Source organism: Ornithodoros turicata, chromosome 1 (genome assembly GCF_037126465.1).
Source record: "Ornithodoros turicata isolate Travis chromosome 1, ASM3712646v1, whole genome shotgun sequence".
Classification (NCBI taxonomy): domain Eukaryota; kingdom Metazoa; phylum Arthropoda; class Arachnida; order Ixodida; family Argasidae; genus Ornithodoros; species Ornithodoros turicata.
This window is the reverse complement of record NC_088201.1, coordinates 33383820-33400427: the sequence shown is the minus strand read 5'-3', so window position 1 is coordinate 33400427 and position 16608 is coordinate 33383820. Positions and strand designations below refer to the sequence as shown.

At 45.0% G+C, this 16608-nt stretch overlaps 1 protein-coding gene across 1 annotated transcript in view; it reads right to left on the bottom strand.

The window, feature by feature from the left end:
- LOC135398059 (protein APCDD1-like) overlaps window positions 1–16608 on the bottom strand; it is an 80568-nt gene that overhangs the window by 35489 nt on the left and 28471 nt on the right. The window contains exons 3-5 of the mRNA XM_064629499.1: window positions 3881–4144; window positions 3669–3819; window positions 2418–2567 (exon numbers count right to left, since the gene is read on the bottom strand). Coding sequence (XP_064485569.1) covers window positions 2418–2567; window positions 3669–3819; window positions 3881–4144 — 565 coding nt within the window. The remainder of the gene's footprint in view (window positions 1–2417; window positions 2568–3668; window positions 3820–3880; window positions 4145–16608) is intronic.

Genomic DNA, 16608 nt, shown 5'->3' with positions numbered 1-16608 from the left:
GAACCTTGATAGAAACGAAAACCAGAAACGGAACACACGGGGACGACACAACAGAATTCCCGAGAATATGTTGGTGTCATCCCCGTGTGCTCCTCTGTCTCGAGTTTTTGTTTCTATCAAGGACAGATCTAGCGTTTCTATCTGTCCTGCCAACTGTCTCTGTCCTCGTTCCATTAGCGGTTAATTTTGAAGGAATTTAAAGCCCAGCATGTTATATGTCCCTCCTCGCCAACGTCGTTAACATTGGTAGTTTTGATCTGAAGCGCGATGCTGCTATAGCTCGCAATGGTTCAATATGTATGTAGCGCCGGGTGTGGCGTCACCCAATATCTGCATGTAATGACTTTTTGCGAACTAGGTAGGAATATTAAGCGGCGCCTTCATCGTGCGCTTTCCTCTGGAGTCCGTAGGAAAAGTGCTGAGCTTTGGAACGGTTCGCACGAAATTAACCCCGTTTCCCCAGCACCACCAGGAGTGTCGACACGGCTGTCCCAAATGAACGGTCGTCACAGTCCAACTTACGAGTACGATAATTATGAGGCAACCCATGAGGCGAGTAATCCATTGCAACTAATTACGGCATACGCGCTGTAGATTACAGGTAGCTGGGTCATTTCAGTACACTCTGTTTACAGCACAACCTGTACTTATCAGATATCTCGATGTCTGGCTTCAGTTACTCCGGACAATTCCACTGATCGTCTCAGGAGACTTCCCGATTGTCAGCATGAGGCGCACGAGAATCAGACACCACATTCTTTGTAATCTCACTTCACCGGTGAAATGACGCTGCGCTACACCGAAGAAACGTATCGGAGTCGACTGCTCTCTGTGCGATAGCCTTCTGCGTTATTTAGCAAATTTCTTTTTTCTACCGAAGTGAATGAAAGGTACACTCTTAAAATGAACTTCACCGCATAGCACGCTCCTAGCGAACCATCACCTTTAATGATATCGTTATCTGCCGGGGCTTAATCGCTTCATCGTCGTTACGGTCGTTATGAGCTAACGAGTGGCGGGAAATTCAAAAAGATGGGCACGTGATACATTGCGCGTCACGTATCCCACGCCCTACACGTATTGCGCGAAGAGCGCTGTGCACGTGTTTTATCACGTGCCCTTCTCGACGAGTGCCCCGCCTCTCGTTAGCTCCTAACGCGTGCAAGTGATTAAGCCCCTGGTTGCTTGAAAACGGGAGGCGAACGCCTTTTCTGTGACAATTATGAACAGCATAAGTATCACAAAAGAGGCGTACGCCTCCCGTTTTCAACAAATCAGGGAAGATAACGATATCATTAAAGATGATGGTTCGCTAGGAGCGTGCTATGCGGTGAAGTTTATTTTTAAGAGTGTATAGGCATAGACGCTGCGTGTTGCTTTTCACAGCTGCACCTATAGCTGCACTCAGATATCCCGGGGGCACGTGGCAGTTCGTGTTCAGTGAACCTTTCCGGCCCAGAACGAACTGCTGACAATGACAATAGGTGAGTGCTACACCAGAGAAAGCGGGCATCAGTGAGGAGTGGTAAAGATGAACGAGCTGCGAGTCAATGGTGCTAGCATTTCCTATGGCGATTAGCTATGCATGTTTCCCCCTGCCCGTTTTATTCCCTTTCGCACCAGTGCTAGAACCTCCTCAATATAGTAGAGGGATGCCCCCTGGCTCTATCAGTTACCGTCTCCTTTATGTCGGCACCGCCCCTTCTGTATTGTTATGGCGGCAATTTGGGCAACAAAGAGATGGCCAGAATGAGTAAGCATTGTTCTCACGCTAACCCTTTGGTTGTCGTTCGTTCCCACGTTAATTATTCCAAGTAAAAATTAAGGCAATTAGCCAGGCTATTGTTTACTGGTTAATAGAGAACTCCCGTACCCCAGCAATATTGCTGCAACTGACGAGTTTGGGAGTTTGAGTTTGAATATATATATATATATATATATATAAACGACGTCTTATAGTGAACCCCCTAGGTTGCATTACAAAAAATTGTCCTTGGTTAGGAACGCTTAGGAAGTTAGGCAACGCTCTAGGCTACCGTTCCCTGTGTTTGTTGCCTCCTACGAAATCGCCTGAACTTTGAAAGCTTCGCCCCCCTGTGGTTCCGACCTTTCTTCTCAGGCAAAAATCTGATCTGGAATCCTAAGTGGATCCACTTGAAAAAACAAGTGGACCCACTTGGGAAACAAAATGGAACCATTTTGTTTTTTAAGCGTATCCACTTGGATTCCAACTCAAATTTCTGCCTGGGTGGGTTAATCGCGATATTGCACGAACGAGTTGTGCACCATGAACCCACGCGGATAATTTGTTGTCTGTTCCACTCATTTCGGTCACTCACCCGGTACAAATATTTAACGAGTGAAGAATGACTAGTTGTGCCAAAAACAGTAAGTGGAACACCACAACGCATACTCACATTAGGTTCCAGCAAAGGCAGCTGATAGGAAGTGGGCTGGTAGGTGAGCCTCCGCTGGTGATTTGTGTGAATATCGCCCAAATAGAGTTCCACAGTCGGCGTGCGAGACTCACGATGAAATTGGGTAGTTCGTCGGTGCACTACACGGATCTGCACAAGGAACAGCAAAGTTTCAAAGGGAATGCGTTAGGAAATGTTCTTTCCACTGCTGGAGCAAATATTACCCTGCTATAATTGATTGATTGATTGATTGATTGAACATCTGTATGCAATAAGGGGATAAGTCACAATGTGTGGCAATGGGATAGACAGTCAGATCAGGCCCCTCTTCTATACATGCATACAAATTGTGTAGCTTAAACTTTGCTATCCAGACGTATCCCAAACACGTATCCACACCACGTATATATCGCACCACAATAATCCCGATCATGGCTGCTCCACTACACACAGGTGATTCCACCCTACTTGGCATCATCATTGTTCAACCACCAAGTTCTGACTCGTGAAAAAAAAAAAAAAAATCGCACCAAAACCCTGTGCATGTTATGCGGTGTTATACTGGAAAAAGGAATAAGTTATGTTCCTAGATTTTGTTCAGTTTCTGCTAAATCACACACCCCAAAACGATGCTAACAGGAGATGCATGTAGAGTAGACACATACATACATGTTACACACTTTGCATTTGCGTTATTCGAGGAAACCCAGCTGCAGTTACTTTACCAAATACTATTCACTTGAAGTTTTCTCGGTTTGGGATTTTTCGACTTATCCCCTTATTGCATCCATGGGTTCAATCGTACTTGGTCAGCTAGAAAGCGATCAGCTATCAGTGGCGTCGCTGTGTGAGCATTCAGAATCGCGTGCCTTTCTGCCCTTACTAGCGACGCCGCCATGTACAAAACCTCATACCGTAGCCCTTTTCCTTCAATGTCTGGAGCATGTGCTTAGACGGGTATCAGACAAAGACTGGTGCTCTAGAAACATGGTAGAAAAAATTCGGTCCGGGTATCAGACGCGGAGATACCTCTTTGGACAATTTTCGAACTTGCTAGGCATTCCGATTAGACCCCCCTTTCCACACACACCAAGAATAAAGACAAACAAAATATAAACATAAACTGCACATATAGTACATGTTTTTCTGACTTACTCCTGCAATGCGCATTATCACGAGATGTTTCATACAATGCGCTCAGAAACTATACGATTAATCGGCCGAATAAATGACTGGCTCCCTGACGCTCACCAGTTGCAGTTCATTTACGGAAAAATGAAGCCTTGATGCGCAGGATATGTCTTCCAGGACCACATTGTCCTTAGCCTTGCCTTCGACGTAGCTGAAAATTCGGTACTTGCGGTAAGGCCTCCAGGCACCCGTCACTTGGCCTGGGCAAGTTCTGCAGTAGAGATTTAGCAACGTCCTTAACGGGAGCTTTTTCGTTAAATAAATCGCGTCACCTGTTGACTCTGTGGGCGATGCGCTGGGCTACGTCGGTGCTGTATGGCACTACGTGAAGTCTGTGAAGCGACGGCTCCGCTTCAGTGCCACCAGGCACTACCCATGAGGGCCGGGTGAGTCGTAACCTTCCCCAGGCCTCAAGTCCGTAAGTAGGAACAATGCAGGAATCGTCCAGGTACAAAAACTGTTCCAGACGAAAGCTTCCATCGTCGTAAAAGTGGTACTTGCGTAGCAGAAACTCTGGACCTGGTCGCACTTCGCACCTGCGAATGTTATGTTGAAAGTAAACACACACGATGCCTCAGAAGTAAGAAAACTGCCCACATGGCAATTTTCAAAGGAAATATTTCATACAGTTACGTTCACTATTTTGCGCCATTCAAATCGCAAAGGCTTTTGCGTCTCGCCATGCCACGAGGTTCCTTTCCCACGTGCCATGTTGGGGGAAGAGGACGCCATCGCGGGGTATAAGCCGTCAGTTCTTCCACCACACTCTAAAAACAGAACTTTTCCAGAGCCCTTTCACCATCACCACCACCACCGTCATTTTTAAGAGTGTGGACCCATACCTTGTTACTTTTATCACTTATTGACAATCATTCTAATCACATTTGCTTGAACGAACGAATGTCTTCAAATGCGTTCAGCTGAACGAGTTCAAAGTCACTCGAGTCCGTCGTGTATGCGCATGCACATTTTACAAATGGGCCTTAGAATTTCATTGCTCAGTGCCATCGAGAGCTTCCAAAGTTTCTTCATTCTGCACCGTTCCGGACTGAAACGACCGTTGTCAACAACGGCATACAAATGTCGCCTCCTTACTTACTTTCCCTTGTCCTCCTTTCTTTTTGTGTGAAACACAGCTCCCGGAATGCACGTTTCGCTGCAAGAGCCCTTTCCTGTATTCCGAACACCTTTTATGGAATTTGCATAAACATTCAGTGCTGTTCTTTTCATTGTCTATCCTGCCTCACTTTTCGCTATACCTTTACACGACAAATCCAAAGTGCGCGTTGGCCAACGTTCCCTTTCTTTGATGCTGCACTTTTTTACGTCCGTGCTTTTACGTCGGAAAAAAGACCAACTGCCTTATTGAGTTTGCTCGAGATACCGCGCTGCCCGAGGTATACTATAAAATGGAAGAGCAAACTGCGTAGCTGCATCTTATTTGCTGGTTTTTATCAAGTTATAAATAACCACGCGATTCAATTGAGAGAAATTCGAGAAATCTTCGCTGATGACATCTCGTGCACTAAAGGGTCATCTCGATTGCCTCATTGTGCAATTGGGAAGGAGTTCTTCCATATGCAAAGAGCTATCAAGAAGGTTATCAAGCCATCGTGCACGACCGAGGAGGGACGCTATTAGAATGAAATCAACTTCGCATTCAATCCAGAGCTTGGCTTCTTTTCTTTTCTTTTTTTTTTTTTCACCTAAGCGAGTAATGTCGTTTGCTAAAATTAATGGATGTTGCTTTGGGTAGCGCGTAATATTTCCTTCAAAATTCTCCGACTAAAAAGAAAGAAAGAAGTTGAGTAGTCTAATGGATTGTGAACTGTTAAAAAAACTTTGCTGCATGTTGCATTGGGGATGTGTCGATGTTACTGGACATACTGAGAAAGCGACCGTACCCCGGATGCTGACTTGAGCGTTCCACCATCGGCAGACGAACGACACTGCAGAATAGTACAAGTTTTGCGCTCTATATAGTGCATATGGCAGCAAAATTAGTAAGTGCGCGCCGTTGTATTCTCACACAATGCCCTCAAAATCAGTCAGACTCTCGCCCTCTTAGCAAGACGAAATTGACTGCGCCATATGGTCATGTTCAGCCTTACCAAGGCCCTCCCTCTCACAGCACTGCTCACCTATTTGGACACTGCGAGACTCCAATCCTCACCGTGAAATTTTCATCGTTATACTTTCACAAACGCGAGGAATGGAGAACAGCATGCACCTGATCATGCCTCTATAGGTTGCTTCGCCTTCATTTTTCATGGGTGACCCTGGTTACACGTTACATTCGTTTTCTTATACTCTAGCTATAGGCTACCCGTTACAACGGCCCTCGTGCCCGTCCCCAGCTACTTTCCTTTTTCGCCCGTTATACCCATACCCCTATGTCATGTCGTCCATTGCGTTCCTGTGCCTCCAGTGCCTGCTATTATGTTTTCTCAAGTCTACGTTGCCCGTTCGTATGATCGTATCTGTCCACCTTGCTGTGCATCATTCTCGTGTGCGCTGTCACTTGTTACTTTTGTTGGTCCTTACGATTATGGACCTTAAATTCGGTTGTACGAATCACATTCAGGCTCGCGGAGCAGAAGGACGACATGTTCTAAAGAACCCTCACAAAGCGCCTCTATGTGCATAGAGCAGGCTTTTAAACCGAGAGTCCCTCACAGAGCTCAATACAGCGGGTCATACTAACGGAACGTGTAAATATCTCCATAATGTAAAAGCCTGTGACTCAGACTCAGGCTTTTACATTCTGGAGTTCATCCACCAGGTGGCCTGCATATACGCCATCTTGTCAGTGGAAATATCTCCTTGTTTTGAGGCTTCGTGCAGGAATGAAAAATACTTGAGCCTCGTCCACCAATATACGAGTAAACCGCCACTCCGTCCGGAACAAACATGCCACAAAAGTCTTTCTGACGCGTTGTCGTAGAGTAAATTTGCATGTCTGACCCCGTCTGTTTACTTTTGTCGTCCGCTCTACGATCGCTCACGAACGCACGGGCACATGAGATAATGACATTTTTCGACAGGGGATGATGGCTTGTCAAGGAATGTACCTATAACGACATTGCTGCGTATACCGCAAATATTCTCCTTTCAAACTAAACCGTAGAGGCGTCAACGAAGCCATGCAGCGTCTAAAGCGCTAAAGTAAAAGGCCCTTTTTTCTATAGAAGGCGTTGCGCCATCAAAACATCCAAGCCCCTCTGTAGCTCCGCCACAGAATTATTTGGGCGCTCTGGATTTGCGCAGCGGAGTGTGCAACTGCTTCATGTGAATTTTCACACTTACAAATTCTATTTCGTGAACCTTCGTTATAGAAGACGCCTTTATCCCCAATACCTTTATTTCGTTCGTCTGTAGCATTGTTGTGTGACAGTGCATCCGGGTAGTTCATGTCCTAGCACTCCTGCTTCGATCACTCTCATCTCGAGGCCCTGTCTCGCGATCCGTAAACGCTATTTAAGGAAACACTAAAGAAAGCGGCAAAGATCATCCGAGACTGAATGTTTCTGGAAAGTGCGTTGTTCGCGTACAAAGTACACCTTTCCTTTTTCTTACTCTACCCGCCGTCTGAGTACACACCGCGCTGGACTGGACAGTCGTTGTTTTCTCTGTTAACGTGCAATGTTAATGTTAAAACAGAATTTCACCGCATAACACACACCTTCCTACCTAACCGTCATACGGCGCTTTTCCACAAATCTGAGTGGCAACGGTGTCATTGTATGTAATGGTTGGCATTCAGCGTGTCATGTGGCGGTGTTCTGTCTTAAGAGTGTCCTTTGAAGCCACACGAAACGCGAGCTAGTAAAATTTGGCAGTAATATAATTCAGGACAACACTTCCCCGCGCAACATGCCGAAGGCCAACTATTGCATAAAATGACACCGCTATCCTATACTCTTAGAAATGAACTTCACCGCATATAGAGAGCAGATTTTTAGGCACTAGCAGGTAGCGCTCTTCGTCGCGTAAATCGTTCCACGCCAATCAACTTTCAGGATTGTATCGTTTTATCTTCCGATTGGAAGGAAAGTTGATACATAAAAAGGCGAGCGCCCCCTTTTTTAGCTTATCGGGAGACAGAGCGCCATCCGCGATGATGATTGGCGCACTACACTCTTTAAAAAAATGAACTTCACCGCATAGCACGCTCCTAGTCAACCATCATCTCGAATGATACCTGTTATCTACCCTGATTTGTTGAAAACGGGAGGGTACGCCTTTTTTGTGACAACCATGAACAGCATAAGTGTCACAAAAAAGGAGTACGCCTCCCGTTTTCAACAAATCAGGGCAGATAACGATATCATTAGAGATGATGGTTGGCTAGGAGCGTGCTATGCGGTGAAGTTCATTTTTCAGAGTGTACGTGATATGCGGTCAAGAGCGCCCTCTGTTAGTGCCTAAAAATCCGCTCGCTAGTTAAAACTAAGCGCGGAGCGTACGCCTTTTTGTGACGCTTGTGCAGTTATGCTAATTGTTACAAAAAGGCGTATTCCACCCGTTTTCAACGAATCGGAGGAAATAATGATGGCATTCGGGATGATGGCTGACTATACCGGGTGTTTCAGTTAAATCCCCGTGCTAAATAATTCGCGAACGGGTGCACCAATCGACGAACTTTCTTTTTTATAAGTATCTGTCCGATACCACCTACAGGCTGCGCACCGTGTGAATGAGCGGGAGGCGCTCATTATTTAAATAAAAATACAAATGAGTTTCGTAAAAAACATAACTTCTAAAGCAGGGCGCTGTCGGCATTAAAATGGGTACTACCCCTTTTGGGACCTTCAGCGGACACCTTTTGGAGAAAAATCTGCCATCGAAGCAGGTCATTTGTTGCAGTAATTAATTGGTTTCGGTTTACATATTTTTGTCGCGGCTGGTCGCGGTGAAGCGCAAAAGGACGCTCTTCCACTCCCTTATCCACCAATGAATTATGTCCTTACACCAATGAATTACGTCCTTTTGCGCTTCACCGCGACCAGCCGCGACAAAATATGTAAACCGAAACCAATTAATTAGGACCGTATATTATGCTGTGGTATAGTTAAGGTGGTGGGGTACACCTTCCACCATTGTTTCTTCAAACACGAAAGGGGTATTCTGTGACGAGACGACCCCCGTTATGTGACTATGTTACACCTTGCACGTTGCTTGATCCTGAAATATTAGCGATGCTTCTCGGCTAACCATAGGTGGCAAAAAATCTTGTAGGAGGTACATGGCACGATGTAGACAAAATATTGTTGGATGTATCGATCTTTTCTTTTTTCACTTAATGGCCCTTAAAGCCCTTCTAGCCGTACCGGCAGTTCATTACGGACTTTAAAAAAATAGTTATTTTACATGCATACCGTCAGTAAACATTACGCGATTCCACGAATTTTCCAAAGAAGCCTCCAATAATTCTCCACTCCCCATCCTCACATCCCCCCCTTTTTTTTCTTTGTCACATCACCATTAACTCTCTGCATTCTCCAAGAGTATGTGATCGACGTCCATCGAGAGTTTGCATCTCTCTCCTATAGCAACAGCGTCAGCTTCTCCGCTCTCCATTCAACGTTGAAAGCCAGGAGCTGTGGCGAGGAGACTGAAACAGAGCTTCGGGGAGCAATGTTGCCAGACGCATTGCAGATTGTGCTCCCTCTGACGCCATACTTCTCCAAACTGAAAATTAAATTTATGATACTTCCTCTTCGCACAGAGAAATAATACTTTGGGAGAATAGAGTGTGTTGAGACACGTGGATTCCAATGACAAAAATTCTGTAAGATTCTATACGAGACTTCGTCCGTAGTGGCAATTTAATGAAACCAGAATTTTCAGAATAAAGATAGATTAAATTAAATAAAGATAGATTTCCAGAATAAAGATGCTTCGTTTGAGGAATCTTTATGTCGTCAGTGTTCACAAATGTGAAGGAAGCACGAAACGTGATTTTTTTTTTTTTTTTCATCATCTTATAGCGTTGTAAGAACGTTTCTAAGAGCTACACCGTAAGTCTAGCCTCATTAAGCTCTAGAAATCACTGAAATCTACCAGCCAAGACATATTTCACGCAAATTGAACAATTCTTTGCGGCGCTATACGATTATAAGAATGTACAAGGAATAGGGGCTGAAGGGTGTCGCGTCTCATTAAGTAAGGAATTCAGAAGAGCCTTTCTTTTTAATTACAGAAGCTGCAGAAAAAGACTGCTCAACGAGCATTATATCTTAACGGATCTCTCTGTAGATTTTTTGGGAATGCGGCAGGATGTATCAACTCTTTTCGATGCCTACTCAGAGCGCTCTACAGGCATGCATTGGAAGCATGTGGGCAGAACGTATGGCTCGCTTGCTAGGCAAGATTTAGGAAAAAGTTCGCGGTGATGAATGTCATTACATGCAATTACATTATTTAATTAACGTATTCACCAATTAATTATACGGCCATTCATTCACAAAAACCTGACGTGATCGACGTTCTTGTGGGTTAGAGATAGGCTTCTAGCGATAAATCCAAATTTCGGCAGTCTAGTATACAGGCTTTGACTGCATATGTTCCCGTCGTTCCACTAGCAGCCTGCATATTTATAGTATTTCACATTCAGCACCCGTGAATATTCCTGAATATTTCCTCAATGACATTCCCACTCAGTTTTGGATTCAGACCGGAATCGCCCCTGAATCTACCGACCTGATATAGTTCCAGAATAAGGAATTTCTCTACGGGACGCTACTCACATATGACAAGACAAACTACTGAACGAATCACACACGTCCATAAGACACGGGGGTGATTTTGTATCTACATCAGCCTCCCTACATACTTGCGTGTTAAGGGAAGAGCGAGAGGCCTCCGAGATTTTTGGAAAGATGACTGTTCTGGCCTTATATTCGGCGCATGAGCAGGCACCCAAGTTGTTACCTTCCTCATTTGGGTCGAAAGAAGCTATACGGTGAAAAACCCCGCGCGGCCATTTCAGAATTCATCTGAAATGCACAAGTTAGCGCCAGGATGCGTCGAGATAAAATGCAGTGCGGCAAACAATCGCTGGAGCATAGGGGTCATAAAAGTTCCTCGCGGCTTCTCATTTGCACGTTAATCGAAGTCAGAAAGCCATCGATGCCCAAAATAGTAGCTTTCACGAGGGGTTGTCGTTTATAACCCGTGCTGTGCGTAAACAGATTGCGTCCATTATGGGGGTCGTCATAAGTGACCACAGTCGTCCGGATTCTCAGTCGACCACAAAGATGAGCGGACGTCACGCCAAAGAGCCTTTGTCCACCTACCAACATTAGGCGTGGTTTCTCTCAGATCAAACTGCGGGGGCCCCTAATCGACAAAATCACTGGCGCCACGTATAGGCTTAGGTGAGCAAGGCCTGCCCGCAGTGTGCTTAGGAGCCTTTACTCCACAATTTCATCCCATAACACACTGTAGGCCAACCATTCCACTGAACGTCACCACTCTTCATTTGTAGAAAGCGCAGGGTGTACGCCATTTTGTGACAATAAACGTAACTGTATAAGTGTCACAAAAAAAGGCGTACGCCTCCCGTTGTCAACAAATTAGGGGAGAGAAGACGTCATTCGGGATAGTGGTTGGTTAGGAGCGTGTTATGCGGTGAAAGTCCGTTTTTAGAGTGTAGGAGGCCACTTGACTGTGCGTTATGTTGGGCATGTGTGCGTTACATATTATTGTGAATTTGTTGACTGACTATACAGCATTTATCAACGTAGTTTTAGAAACACTTTGAGGTGTTCCAGATACATTAAAGGTGATAGTTATGTAGCAAGATACACGCGTGTTCTGCTCACGAATGTATTACAACGTGAGCTACTCGCCCTTGGTTACCAGGAGTTCCTCCGCACTCACACTTCCCTCCTTGTGCGCGATGGGTGTATAACCCTAGAGGGTGCGCCTCCGTGAATGTACTCCCTCTCATTTCCGTATGTGAATGCTTAGGTGACTGTAAATATATGTAAATATTGCATGCATATTGTATTGCACATACTAGTTGTAGATATAGATAGATAGATAGATAGCTGGGTTTTTTTGCGCGCATTTGTCTTGAGTGTATGTCTCTATGTTTGCATAAAGAATCTGTAGAGAGAATGTTGTACGCATACAGTGTAGGATAAAACTGTTGATTTTCTTGGTTCTTTGATAAGTTCCCTGCGTCTTGAATAAATTTTCCCATAATAGGTACATTCTTAAAACAGGAACGCATAACACATTCCTTTAGTCAACCATCATACAGAACGGCATCGTTCTCTCCTCTGCACTCCGAAAACAGAACTTCACCACGTAGCACGCTCTTAGCCAACCACCATCCCAACGTTCTGCCCCCTGATTGGTTAAAAACGGGAAGCGTACGCCAGGGTGACAATGTAACAAAAGGTGACAAGGTAACAAGGTGACAATTACCTTAACTGTGTAAGCAGTTAAGTTAATTGTCACAAAAAGGCGTACCCCCGCGCTTTTCACAAATCAGGAGTGATAAAGGTACCATTCTGTGCAATGATTGACCTTCACTTTGCTATGTGGTCTGATGTGTGTGATGGTCTGTTGAATACCGGACATTCCGTGACATTTATGCAGTTACGTACGTCTCGTGCTTTCAACAAATTAGGAGTGATAACGGCATCATTCGGTGCAATGGCTGGCCTTCTGCTTTAAGAGGGTACCATAAAGTTATCACCCCTATGATAGCAATTGATGTTCTGAGGCTGGAACACATAGAAAGGACAAATACATACAAAGCCTCAAGTGCCTAACAAATTAATGATGAAAGAAGGAAGTCACTGAAGTGGGTTCGAGTCCTACAGCCTGGCTACCCTTTTCAGTGACTTCCTTCTTTCATCACCCATAATTTGAGGAGAAAGCGGAACGTACGCATTACCGTCACCATTAACATACAGGGTGTTTATTTTTATTCGTTACAGAATTTTTATTTAAAAAACTAGCAGAGCAAAATAGATGCCGCTTTTGCAGTTGAGTTCTACGGCCAGGCTGACATCCTCTCGAAGAAAGTATGCAACTATACAAGATGACTACTTACCTAGAATTCATTAATGAACTCTTTAATTAGGGTACTTCGGGCAAAAGTGGGAGAACAGAATGAGAGACCATCCTAGTTGAAAGCCATTCCACGTTTAAAAAATCCTGAAATACGCAAGTGCGTGAAGATATCCACTCCCGAATTTTGATATGCAAATGAACCGAAACCGAAACCGCGGCGACCTGGAACGCAGGGGGTACAGCCCTCATTTCACGTCACAGGGCCATGATTTGGAGCGATGGAGACGATTGGAGTAGGTGCCAACCTGCGCGCCAGAAAAACCGCTTTCCCGCACAGATAAGCCTCTGTCAGCCAAGGTGATGCGCTTCTCAGGCGCACTTTTTCAGTTTCGGCTCATTTGCATTTCAAAATTCGTGGGGTGGATATCTTTATGCACGTGCGTGTTTCGGGATTTTTTAAAACGTGGAATGGCTTTCAACTACACTCTTAAAAATGAACTTCACCCCATAGCACGCTCCTAGCCAACCATCATCTCGAATGATATCGTTATCTGCCCTGATTTGTTGAAAACGGGAGGCGTGCGCCTTTTTGTGACACTTATGCTGTTCATAATTGTCACAGAAAAGGCGTACGCCTCCCGTTTTCAACAAATCAGGGCAGATAACGATATCATTCGAGATTATGGTTGGCTAGGAGCGTGCTGTGCGATGAAGTTCATTTTTAAGAGTGTAGGATGGTCTCTCATTCTGATCTCCCGCTTTTGCACAAAATCCCCCAATTAAAAGGTTCATTAATGAATTTTAGGTAATTAGTCATCTTGTAGTTGCATACTTTCTTCGAGAGGATGTCAGCGTGGCCGTAGAACTCAACTGCAAAAAGGGCATCTATTTTGCTCTGCTAGTTTTTTTTAATAAAAATTCTGTAACGAATAAAAATGAACACCCTGTATATCTAAGTGGCACAAAAAAAGCGTACGCCTCCCGTTCTAGGATATTATAATGAAAGATAAAAGGTCGTGGCCAATCTTCTTTGAAATTGGTTGGACAGCACATGCAAAGTTTAAGCGAAGCCCAGTTCCAACGTGTGTTCATCTCGATGTAACACCGAGAAAAGAGGCCATCGAAAGTACAAGCTGAAACCTCGGTGGCTGGCGTTAAAACCTGAGGCGACGGTAACGTGTCATCAAAGGCAGCGGTGCCCCTAGGACAGCACGCAAGAGTGACGTAAGGTTAATAAATGAGCCAAAGCGTGTTGTTATCTGTGGCCACAAAAAGTGAGTGTAGCCGCGTGGATGAAACAGACTCAATCGATACGGAGCCAATATCAGGACTTGGAGGCGGCTTTGGATAAAATGTCCACCCTGGGGCACATTGAAGAAGCGACTTGCACTAGATTTGCCACAAATCCTTCCCGTCCTGGCAGTTCAATTTGTCGCACCGTTATATGCTTCCCGTATGAAAAGGCATCGTCCCCTCCTTGGCTTGTAAAGACAGAAAAAGAAATGACGACATGATACGCTGCTCCACCGGAGGTGCTTGACGAACCGTGACAATTTTGTACAGCTGCACACGTATCGTATCCACGCGAGTCTTTCTTGAAGTAGGCTCTTATCTAAAAACGAAAAAGAGCAAGCGAGCACGTTCTTTGCACGACTTGCATTCTACGAAAAAAGAAAAATAACGTGGAAGCCCCTTGGTCTACTTGGTCATCCTGACCAAATCTGTGAGTGCTAAGCGCATTCTACCGTATACTTCATACGCGATATGGCCATAACGACAGAGCCAATGTGCATGAAATTACATTGGTTTGCTCGATTGATTGGAAAAAGGGAAAATATGGAGATGTAAGACCGACAAAGTAAGGACTTGCTACTCCCGTACACGTAAACGGAAGAGGAAGTAGGAAACAAATGCAACTCCAAGGTGGCTATGAGACATGACATAACAAAACAACAACAACTACATGAATGACGATGGGGATGAGGTGATTCACCGCAACAATTGCGGTATCATACCTCAGTGCATGTGGGCTACTATATGAGTGGGATGACGATGAAAAAAAAAACCTTCTAGTCAACTATAAAGTCAAACCAGTTAATGAGACAATCGTTCCACAGGCCGTAAGCCAGATACAGCAATGGCCCCTGAATCATGGTGACACGATTTAAAAAACTGCGCAACTGCGTGCATCGGCGGCACTTGGTCACCCACAGGCCAACGCCAAGAAAACTTTTACGGTGCTAAAAAGGCGGTTATCCACGCAGCTAAACTGGTTTGACGAAGGCGGCATATTCCTCCGTTTAAGGGTTATCACAAGGGGTACGTTTAGTTGTTTCGTCCCCTTGTCTTAGTCCCAAGCTCTGGGATAGGCTGCCATGTTTACACCAGCTCGCTTGCGTAATACTTTCACGCTAAATTAGTTTTTTTTCTTTTTTCTTTTGTTCACGCTCATGGTAACTTTTCTCTGCTCTGTTGAAATAGCAAAGTACACTTACACTTCTTCGAAACAGGGACGAATCTAAGGAGGCGACCGGACGTACTAAGCTCCCCTCAGTTCCTGTCGTCACCTAATGTTTCAATTGACCTTAGGCAGAGCATGCTGTTATGGACCGGACGCCCCCCCCCCCCCCCCCCCCCCCTTCGAAAGATGCCGGATTTGTGCTGTGTTACTACGTTTCAGGGGATGCTTGAACTGATTATTCGTAGTCTCGTCCTTTTCATTTAGTCGCTGCCATCTCGCTTGCTCTGCTTCGACTACAGTCTTCCCCTGGTGTGTGTTTAAACAAATTCGAAGGGCCCGGTTCGGTATCGCCAAACTCCGTCACAAACAGCGCGGAAACGTTACTTCTGCTCGCCAAGAGAACCAGGGAGGGACATGTTTGGTTGCTTCTCCTGCGTACACCTTGCCAATGCAGTGAAAGCACGCTTCACAGGAGAGCGGCACGGACGGACGGAACACGCTTTGTCTTACAACACTCCCTATTTGTAGAATGCATTATGCGTTACAGTAACCACCCTTTCCTATTCTTTTGCATTCTTGTGCCTTTGGTATCCTGACTTCGAAGCACGTCCCCCCAGCTGCGCCCCCAACGCCAGCGGTTGTTATAGCAACGCTCGCTCATGTAATGGCGGGCCCAATTTTCTGCAGTGTAACGTCTGTCTGTTGACTATTATTTGTGCGTTTTGTAGTTTTATTTTTATTATGTTTTCGGTGTTTCAGGGACTCTAGGTCAAATGAAAATGCAGTTACTGTGCGTCGGGTGCATTGGAATAGAATTTGGACGAACAGGAAAATTCCTTCGCATTGTTCAGCAGGTGGAGGAGGCGTTACAGCGAGACGCAAAGAAAGACCACTACAGTTATGTGATCTCTGTCTTGCTTTACAGTTTTTGAACACTGCTTGCACGTTGTCCGCAAAAAGACGAAATTTATAAATCTGCAAATAACAGAGCGCGACACGACTCTTAGAGCATTTAATACGTTCAACGGGAGAGGCAAAAACACAACCATTATGCCACACTCTAAGGAAAGAAAGGAAAAAGTGTAAACTGTAGAGCAGTTACAGCTACTAGTCCCCTACATTGCTATTACTTCCTCCGGTGACCTTGAAATTTACTCCCCACCGCAGTAAATAGTCCCTGAAGTCCGCATAAACTTTCGTACATTTAGTCCTAAAAGGGACAAGTGGTTGTACCAATGAGTCTCTACTATAGTCCTCAAAATGACTAAAACTAATTCCCTTACTTCTTAGAGTGCACGGCTCTGTCTACAGCCCCCAATCGTAGAACACCAACTATGGGTGGACTTATGTGCTTGCCAACTCCACTATGTCAACATCGCTGAGCAGCTTTTTGCAGTAACCAATTCTGTTACGAAAAAAAAATCTATTTGGACCATACACACACCGTACCGCCTAGATATTGGCGTTATATTTATATGGATGTCTATTGCGACGTTTAATAGAGATCTA